Below are 10772 nucleotides of genomic sequence, written 5' to 3' on the forward strand. Positions count from 1 at the left end.
CAAAAACACTAGCATATAACAAGAGACAATTCTTTAAACAGTAAAACACGGGATTGCATGATTACTATGTCATTTTCCATGACAACCTCCAGGCTGTGTAAGGGCTATTTTACCAAGAAGGACAGGGATGGAGTGCTGCATCAGATGACCTGGCCTCCACAATCCCCAAACCTAAACCAAATTGAGATGGTTTGAGATGAGTCGGACCGTAGAGTGAAGGAAAAGCAGCCAACAACTGTTCAGCATATGTGGGGAATCCTTCAAGACTGTTGGAAAAGCATTCCTCATGAAGCTGGTTGAGAGAATGCCTAGAGAGTGCAAAGCTGTCATCAAGGCAAATGGTGGCTACTTTGAAGAATCTCAAAAATAAAATATATTTAGATTTGTTTAACACTTTTTTGGTTACTACATTATTCCATATGTGTTATTTCATAGTTTTGATGTCTTCGCTATTACGTAGATAATAGTAAAAATAAAGAAAACCCCTTGAATGAGTAGGTGTTCTAAAACGTTTGACTGGTACTGTTATATACTGAACAAAATTTGCAGTTACAGTTATAGAGTTACAGTTCATACGATAATCAGTCCATTGAAATACATGTTTTAGGCCCTAATCTATGGATTCCACATGACTGAGAATACAGATATGCATCTGTTGGTTACAGATACCTTTAAAAAAAATGGGCCACACGATAGGCCTCAGGATCTCCTCACCTGTTTTTGTGCATTCAAATCAAATGAAATTGTATTGGTCACATACACATGTTTAGCAGATGTTATTGCAGGTGTAGTGAAAAGCTTGTGTTACTACTGCACTGTTGGAGCTAGTATCTAACAATTAACACATCTAAAAGTATAAGAATGGAATTAAGAAATATATAAATATTAGATTGAGAAAATTCGGAGTGACATTGACTAAAATACAGTGAATAGAATACAGTATATACATATGAGATGAGTAAAGCAGTATGTAATCATTATTTAAACATGATTAAAGTGACCATTGATTCCAAGTCTATGTAAATAGGGCAGCATCCTCTAAGGTGCAGGGTTGCGTAACTGTGTGGAAGCCGGCTAGTGATGGCTATTTTAGTCTGATGGCCTTGAGATAGAAGCTGTTTCTCAGTCTCTTGGTCCCATCTTTGATGCACCTGTACTGACCTCGCATTCTGGATGATAGCGGGGTGAACAGGCAATGGCGGTTGTTGTCTTTGATGATCTGTTTGGCCTTCCTGTGACATCGGGTGCTGTAGGTGTCTTGGAGGGCAGGTAGTTTGCCCCGGGTGATGTGTTGGGCAGACCTCACTACCCTCTGTAGAGCCCTGCAGTTGCAGGTGGGGCAGTTGCCATACCAGGCTGTGATACAGCCAGTTTGTGAGGGTTTTAGGAGCCAAGTCAAATTTCTTCACCCTCCTGAGGTTGAAGATGCGCTGTTACACCTTCTTCACCACATTGTCTGTGTGGGTGGACCGTTTCAGATCGTCAGTGATGTGTACGCAGAGGAACTTGAAGCTTTCCACATTCTCCACTACTGTACCGTCGATGTGGATAGGGGCGTGCTCCCTCTGCTGTTTCCTGAAGTCCATGATCAGCTCATTTTGTTATTTTCCTGTCACCACTCTCCCAGGGTGCTCTCCTCCTCCCTGTAGGCTGTCTCGTCATGGTTGGTAATCAGGCCTACTACTGTTGTCTGCAAACTTGATGATTGAGTTGGAGGCGTGCATGGCCACGCAGTGAACAGTGCGTACAGGAGGGTGCTGAGCACGCACACTTGTGGGGGCCCCGTGTTGAGGATCAGTGGAGGTGATAAAATGTGATTGTCCCCTATACCCTTCTCCATTCGAGCCTTGTGAATTCGAATCTGGGTGTGGAAGGCGGCCCCGTTCACTCAGTGCTTGAGGAAGCAGGGGTCATCTGACCGTCTCGTAGCATGGAGTTCTTTAGCCTGGTCTGCTGGGTGCTGAGCTGAGCCTCCAGGCTGTTGGTGTCCTGCAGCAGGAGCACTTTGATCCCTAGATGCATCTGCATGCTCTTCAGATAGTCGTCCATCAGGTCCCTCTTTGGAGGGGGCTAGAGATGTGATAGCATGGCTCTCTTACACTTACATGGCTATGTACAGACAGGTGGATCCTCTTGGTATCAGTGTTGTGAGAAACTGATCTTTGCTACTCACATTACAAACAAATGGCTAAACTTGGCTATTTAAGCATCCTTAGCAGTGCTGTTGTGTTAATGCCCCTGTCAGCCCCCATACCCAGTGGCCAGTTTACTTAGTACCGGGTCAGACACCCCTTTGCACCCAGAACAGCCTGAATTCACAGGGCATGGATTCTACAAGGTATGGTGTTCTAACGTTGCTCAATTGGTATCAAGAGACCTAATGTGTGCCAGGAAAACATTCCCCACACCATTACACCACTGCCACCAGCCTGTACCGTTGACACCAGGCAGGATGGGGCCATGGACTCATGCTGTTTACACCAAGTCCTGACTCTGCCATCAGCATGACGCAACAGGAACCGAGATTCGGGGGACCAGGCCATGTTTTTCTACACCTCAATTTTCCAGTGTTGGTGATTGAGTGCCCACTGGAGCCGCTTCTTCTGGTTTTGATCTGATAGGAGTGGAACCCTGTGTGGTCGTCTGCTGCAGTGGCCCATCCGTGACAGGAACCGATGAGTTGTGCATTCCCACGATTCTGTTTTGCACACCACTGTTGTACTGTGCCTTTACTTGTGTGTTCGTGCTCGCCTGTTAGCTTGCACAATTCTTGCCATTCTCCTTCGACCTCTCTCATCAACAAGCTGTTTTCGCCCACAAGACTTTCGCTGACTGGATGTTTTTTTGTTGCACAGTTCTCAGTAAACCCTAGGCACTGTCGTGTGTGAAAAGCCCAGGATGCTGGCCATTTCTGAGATACTGGAAGCACCGACGATCATACCACACTCAAAATCGCTTAGATCACTCGTTTTGCCCATTCTAACATTCAATCAAACAGTAACTGACTGCCTCGATGCCTGTCTGCCTGCTTTTATATAGCCAAGTGACTCACTGTCTGTAGGCGCAAACCATTTTTGTGAATGGGGTACCTAATAAACTGGCCATTGAGTTTATTTTAGAGGTCAAAAACACACTAGTAAATTACTGCTATGTTCTCATGTGTCCCATTGCATTATGTCCAGTGTTTCCACACAGTGCGTACGACTCGTCATTTATAGATGTAACCTTAATGGTGCATGCCAACCAACAAACCAGGGGACACTCCTGGCAGACTGGGAGGCACAGCTTACCTACTCCTTAGTGACGCATAATCAGCTTTCTTTGTGAAGCTCATTGCTCTCTAGTATACTTATCCAGTTACACACACACACTTCTCCATTACCAGCAGCTTTTGATTGATGTAGAGTTGCTGTCCCAGGTGTCTGAAGTATCAGGTCTCTTAGTTCTTTCCTATCGGGTCATTCAGGTCAGGTCACAACAAACTCACAACAACCTGAGCTTGTTGGGAGGTTGGTTTGTCTCGCAGGTTGTATCAGTGATGTGCCTTAATGACAGTTTATACCTTTTATTGCTATACTTTCATACTGTATATACCCTCTGTAACATTACTTTATTTAGTCCAAGGCATCTGTATATACAGTTGAAGTCGGAATTTTACATACACTTAGGTTGGAGTCATGAAAACTCGTTTTTCAACCACTCCACAAATGTCTTGTTAACAAACTATAGTTTTTTCAAGTCGGTTAGGACATCTACTTTGCGCATGACGCAAGTCATTTTTCCAACAATTGTTTACAGGCAGATTATTTCACTTATAATTCACTGTATCACAATTCCAGTGGGTCAGAAGTTTACATACACTAAGTTGACTGTGCCATTCCAGAAAATGACGTCATGGCTTTAGAAGCCTCTGATAGGCTAATTGACATCATCTGAGTCAATTGGAGGTGTACCTTTGGATGTATTTGTGCCTCTTTGCTTGACATCATGGGAAATCAAAAGAAATCAGCCAAGACCTCAGAAATATTTGTAGACATCCACAAGTCTGGTTCATCCTTGGGAGCAATTTCCAAACCCCTGAAGGTACCATGTTCACCTGTGCAAACAATAGTACTCAAGTATAAACACCATGGGACCACACAGCCGTCATACCACTCAGGAAGGAGACATGTTCTGTCTCTTAGAGATGAACGTACTTTGGTCTGAAAAGTGCAAATCAATCCCAGAACAACAACAAAGGACCTTGTGAAGATGCAAGGAAGAAGCCACTACTCCAAAACCACCATAAAAAAGCCAGACTACGGTTTATAACTGCACATGGGGACAAAGATCGTACTTTTTGGAGAAATGTCCTCTGGTCTGATGTAACAAAAATAGAACTGTTTGGCCATAATGACCATCGTTATGTTTGGAGGAAAAAGGGGGAGGCTTGCAAGCCGAAGAACACCATCCCAACTGTGAAGCACAAGGGTGGCAGCATCATGTTGTAGGGGTGCTTTGCTGCAGGAGGGATTGGTGCACTTCACAAAATAGATGGAATCATGAGGGAGGAAAATTATATGGATATATTTGTGCAACATCTCAAGACATCAGTTAAAGCTTGGCTGCAAATGGATAATGACCCCAAGCATACTTCCAAAGTTGTGGCAAAATGGCTTAAGGACAACAAAGTCAAGGTATTAATGGCCATCACAAAGCCCTGACCTCAAGCCTATAGAAGATTTGTGGGCAGAACTGAAAAAAGCATGTGCGAGTAAGGATGCCTACAAACCTGACTCAGCTACACCAGCTCTGTCAGGAGGAATGGGCCAAAGTTCACCTAACTTATTGTGGGAAGCTTGTGGAAAACTACCCAAAACGTTTGACCCAAGTTAAACAATTGAAATGCAATGCTACCAAATACTAATTGAGTGTATGTAAACTTCTGACCCACTGGGAATGTGATGAAAGAAATCAAAGCTGAAATAAATCATTCTCTTTCCTATTATTCTGACATTTCACATTCTTAAAATAAAGTGGTGATCCTGGGCATTTTTACTACGATTAAATGTCAGGAATTGTGAAAACTAAGTTTAAATGTTTTTGGCTAAGGTGTATGTAAACTTCCGACTTCAACTGTAGCTACACACAATAATACCAAAGTCAATATCAGCATGTGAAGTAACTAGCTAGCTGTAAAATTGCTAAAACATACTGCTCTGTCAATTTAGGAGTATATCTCACTGAGTTCAACTTGTAGTTTGTCTCTGCCAGTGTTGCCAACTCCTCAGTAAGGAAAGTAGCTATTGGCTGTCCTAAAAGTCGCTAAATGACGTCATCACCTAATTTGCATAATTGGCCATGTGCATGTAATTGTGATGGACGCTGTAGGAGAGGTAATTGTGATGGACGCTGTAGGAGAGGTAATTGTGATGGACGCTGTAGGAGAGGTAATTGTGATGGACGCTGTAGGAGAGGTAATTGTGATGGACTCTGTAGGAGAGGTAATTGTGATGGACTCTGTAGGAGAGGTAATTGTGATGGACGCTGTAGGAGAGGTAATTGTGATGGACGCTGTAGGAGAGGTAATTGTGATGGACGCTGTAGGAGAGGTAATTGTGATGGACGCTGTAGGAGAGGTAATTGTGATGGACGCTGTAGGAGAGGTAATTGTGATGGACGCTGTAGGAGAGGTAATTGTGATGGACGCTGTAGGAGAGGTAATTGTGATGGACGCTGTAGGAGAGGTAATTGTGATGGACGCTGTAGGAGAGGTAATTGTGATGGACTCTGTAGGAGAGGTAATTGTGATGGACGCTGTAGGAGAGGTAATTGTGATGGACGCTGTAGGAGAGGTAATTGTGATGGACGCTGTAGGAGAGGTAATTGTGATGGACGCTGTAGGAGAGGTAATTGTGATGGACTCTGTAGGAGAGGTAATTGTGATGGACGCTGTAGGAGAGGTAATTGTGATGGACGCTGTAGGAGAGGTAATTGTGATGGACGCTGTAGGAGAGGTAATTGTGATGGACGCTGTAGGAGAGGTAATTGTGATGGACGCTGTAGGAGAGGTAATTGTGATGGACGCTGTAGGAGAGGTAATTGTGATGGACGCTGTAGGAGAGGTAATTGTGATGGACGCTGTAGGAGAGGTAATTGTGATGGACGCTGTAGGAGAGGTAATTGTGATGGACGCTGTAGGAGAGGTAATTGTGATGGACGCTGTAGGAGAGGTAATTGTGATGGACGCTGTAGGAGAGGTAATTGTGATGGACGCTGTAGGAGAGGTAATTGTGATGGACGCTGTAGGAGAGGTAATTGTGATGGACGCTGTAGGAGAGGTAATTGTGATGGACGCTGTAGGAGAGGTAATTGTGATGGACGCTGTAGGAGAGGTAATTGTGATGGATGCTGTAGGAGAGGTAATTGTGATGGACGCTGTAGGAGAGAGGACGTCGCGGGAGAGACACAAAGTGAGTAAAAACACCCTAAATATGTTTAGAACTACAAATGAACTTTCTTCTGTCGATTCTTGTTTTTTTTTACGTCACAATTCCAACCCTCCTCCTTTATCCAGGCTTGGGACCGGCAACAGTGACCCAAAAGAGACACTCTGGTGGAGTTACTTAGTTTTTTATTTTAGTTTTTTGTTTAGTTTTCTTAATTTGGTTTGGTTTTTAACCTTATGGTCCACTTAGGAGCCTACAACAAGACACAGTAAAACATTAACATTTTTCACCATAACATTTTTGACATTTTTTTTTGTATACAATCTACATTAACAATCTAAATGGACCAAAAAGAGACAATAGAAAAAAGAGCTGACTCAGCTGACTCTGCTTCCACTCGCTCTGGGAGATTATTATTTGAAGATAGGCTAGCCAGCCGTATCGATGGTTCTCACTGGGGTGATGAGAGTAGTAGAATATGATGGTTTGAAAAGTGGTGGATGGTCCCACTTAAATGAGCTTTTCTAGATACTTTACTTAGGACAGCTAATCAGCAGTACCAGTGATTATCCAGGAGGTGAGCTTCTCGCCTCTACCTCATGTTGATATTCAGAGTTCGAACCACTTTGGACGTGAGCTGCAGCTACACGCCTCTCTGGTCTGATATGTTCATTCTTAACCCATTGTTTTATACAGTTCATTCAAAAGGGGTGGTTCGTGAGGCTGACACGCTCTCTGACCTTACTCAAGGGGCGGCGACTACTCACTTGTACGAAGTTATAGAAACAATTTCCTCTTATAGGTTCTAATATCACATCCCTCTCTTAAAAACACTTTAATAATTTTTCATATTTCATACGCAATGTAGAGGATGGAGACTTTTTACATTTTTAATGACATCACAAAAAAACTATCAAAATTACATTATTTTTCTTTAGATGGCCAACATTCTGTTAGAATTATTGTTCCAGTATTCACTTTAGAACGTCTTAGAATTTCACGGGAAAACGTCTGTGAAACAAAGGCACATTCCTGTGTGAATTTGGAGAGGGAGATAGCTGAAAGTTCTAATCCTTAATTTACAACTGTCAACCCCCCACCAGCTCCTTTCTCCCCCCTCTATAGTGTGATAGCTGGTCTGGCTGAAGTTATTTATTGGCAAGCTGATCTGACTTATTCGGATCCTCACAGGACAGTCCTGACAATGTGCGGGGGTACATGTTAGTCAAGTTAAATTGTACATGTAGGTAGGGGTAAAGTGACTATCCATAGATAATAAACAGAGAGTAGCAGGGGTGTTAAAACAAAAGGGGGGGAGGTTGTGTCAATGTAAATAGTCCAGGTGGCCATTTGATTAATTGTTCAGCAGTCTTATGACTTGGCAGTAGAAGCTGTTAAGGAGCCTTTTGGACCTAGACTTGGTGCTCCGGTACCGCTTGCTGTGCGGTAACAGAGAGAACAGTCTATGACTTGGGTGACTGGAGTCTTTGACCAATTTTTGGGCCTTCTTCTGACACCGGCTGATATAGAGGCGCTGGATGACAGGAAGCTTGGTGATGTACTGGGCCATACGCACTACCGTCTGTAAGCGCCTTAGTCGGATGCCAAGCAGTTGCCATACCAGACGGTGATGCAACCGGTCAGGATACACTCGATGGTGCAGCTGTATAACTTTTTAAAGATCTGGGGACCCATGCCAAGTATGTTCAGTCTCCAGAGGGGAAAAAGGCATTGTTGTGCCCTCTTCACGACTGTCTTGGTGTGTTTGGACCATGATAGTTTGTTGGTGATGTGGACACCAAGGAACTTGAAATTCTCGACCCGCTCCACTACAGCTCCATCGATGTGAAAGGGGGCGTGTTTGGCCCTCCTTGTCCTGTAGTCCATGATCAGCTCCTTTGTCTTGCTCACGTTGAAGGACCACTTCCCTATAGGCTGTCTCGTCGTTGTCGGTGATCAGGCCTACCACTGTTGTGTCGTCAACAAACTTAATGATGGTGTTGGAGTCTTGCTTGGTCACTCAGTCTTGGGAGTACAGGAGGGGACTATTGCCTTTGATATCAGATATTACATCATATAATCAATTACTTTTTGTTTGCTTTTTGTTTGACCACATAGGCTATCACTAGCAATCTATGATGACATTTGCAGTAGGCCCTTCTATACCATCTTAAATGGGCTCCTGTCTCAGTTCTTTCATTTTCTTTCATTTTCCTCAGCCATCATCCCTGCATCATCCCAGCTCTCACAAGCTTCCTTCAACACCAGCCAGGGAGGGGAAACCTGTGATGCAACCAATTTCCTACGTCAGTGCCCTCTTACTACCAGCAGACGTTGCTATCTCCTGCCCTTCAATGTGAGATGTTTTGAAGAGCACGGTAACATGTTGCTAAGGCTGTATTGATTCTCCTTCTAAGTGTCTGTGTAATGAAATCTGCCTTTGTTTTTTCTTTTCTTTTTGGCCCCCAGAGTGGGTGTGCAGTGTGTCATTGAGGCAGTGCACGCACACGGCCATCCGGCGTGGGAGGCTGTCAGAGAGTGTGTGTGGGAATCTCCTAATTCAGAATGAAGGGTTTAAATCCAGTCTTTCTTGAAGAAACCATTTATCAGGGGGGGGGGGGGGGGGAGTCAAATGATCGTTTGCCATATATCTCTCTTTGTGCTGTTTGATCCATTCCAGTAGTTGTCTGGAGATCATGAAAACGGCCTCCCTGGAGTTATTATTATACACTCAATCACCTTTTCACATCCCAAAAGAGATGAGAAAGATTTCCCCCTACTATCTGAGCCCATGGAATAAGTGTTAGAATAGCTCTTGTCTTAAAGGTCAGAGTTAATAACTATATACTGTAGGACATGTCTTTATTCATGTTGTACAAACTCAAATTATATATTTTTGAATGAGTGTAAAGCATTTGTCATACATTTTGCTTAGCTACTGTCTGACCGAACAGCCCATGCCTGTCCCAACAATTGATGTGATTCATTTGTGCCTAGGGTCAAGAAAAATACTAGACTAACCTCAATGATTTTTTTTACATCAAATGTTATTTTAGCTGGCTTAGATGTTTCCCCATGTGTTCTTGCCCCCTTAGGAATAAATAACCCTTATTGTCAAATGAGAAGGTGGATTTTTATGGATTTTAAAGATGAACTGTTTTTGCAGGAACCACTGGTAATGACCATTGCTTTATAGTTCTCTCGGGACAGTTAATTCATCTGCATAGTCCATTTCTCTGGGCCAACGTGCGCTGTCTGTCTGTTTGTCTGTCCACTGATGGCTTTTCCAACCTGTCCACTTCATTACTCTGCCATGCTTGTAAACTGGGCCTTATGATGCACTAGAGATGTGATTATATTGGTAGGAACAGTCCATTCAATTTACCATCATGAGTCTATCTATAATGCAGTAGTAGTAGCACCATCACCAGCTGTAGTAGTAGTAGTAGTAGTAGCACCAGTAGTAGTAGCTGTAGTAGCACCAGCTGTAGTAGTAGTAGTAGCACCAGTAGTAGTAGCTGTAGTAGCACCAGCTGTAGTAGTAGTAGTAGTAGCACCAGCAGTAGTAGTAGTAGTAGCAGCACCAGTAGTAGTAGTAGTAGTAGCACCAATACTAGTAGTAGTAGCACCAGCAGTAGTAGTAGTAGTAGTAGTAGTAGCAGCACCAGTAGTAGTAGTAGTAGTAGTAGCACCAATACTAGTAGTAGTAGCACCAGCTGTAGTAGTAGTAGTAGTAGTAGCAGCACCAGTAGTAGTAGTAGTAGTAGCACCAATACTAGTAGTAGTAGCACCAGCAGTAGTAGTAAGTAGTAGCACCAGGGGTAGTAGTAGCACCAGTAGTTGTAGTAAATACTACTACTCAAAAAATACTAATTCAAGGCAGAAAAGAGCTGGAGCACTCAACAAAAAAGGCAGATTAATTTAATTTGCTCACTTTAATCCATTGTCCTGGATCAGTACAAGTGACTGACGTTTGGACGTCGAACAGCGCACAATTGGCCCAGCGTTGTCCGAGTTTGGCCTGTGTAGGACGTCATTGTAAATACGAATTTGTTCTTAACTGACTTGCCTAGATAAATAAAAAATATTTTACGTTGGAACCAACAGATCATGATAACATGTGACTCCTACATGGCTCTTTGTGGACTTGGGCCTCCAGAATCACCCTGACTGTCTTTGTGGACTTGGGCCTCCAGTATCACCCTGACTCCTACATGGCTCTTTGTGGGCTTGGGCCTCCAGAATCACCCTGACTGTCTTTGTGGACTTGGGCCTCCATTAACACCCTGACTCCTACATGGCTCTTTGTGGTCTTGGGCCTCCATTAACACCCTGACTCCTACA

General features: G+C 43.6%; 1 protein-coding gene across 4 annotated transcripts in view; it reads left to right on the forward strand.

Annotated features, from left to right (window-relative positions):
• Positions 1-9547, forward strand: part of LOC109869082 (GRIP1-associated protein 1) — a 114858-nt gene extending 105311 nt beyond the window's left edge. For all 4 annotated transcript variants that reach the window (XM_031804076.1, XM_031804077.1, XM_031804080.1 and 1 more), the window contains 2 exons: positions 8648-8784; positions 8898-9547. In XM_031804076.1, the coding sequence (XP_031659936.1) occupies positions 8648-8784; positions 8898-8997 (237 nt within the window). In that variant the 3' untranslated portion in view covers positions 8998-9547. The remainder of the gene's footprint in view (positions 1-8647; positions 8785-8897) is intronic.
• The last annotated feature ends 1225 nt before the right edge of the window (positions 9548-10772 follow it).

Source organism: Oncorhynchus kisutch, linkage group LG24 (genome assembly GCF_002021735.2).
Source record: "Oncorhynchus kisutch isolate 150728-3 linkage group LG24, Okis_V2, whole genome shotgun sequence".
Taxonomy (NCBI): Eukaryota; Metazoa; Chordata; class Actinopteri; order Salmoniformes; family Salmonidae; genus Oncorhynchus; species Oncorhynchus kisutch.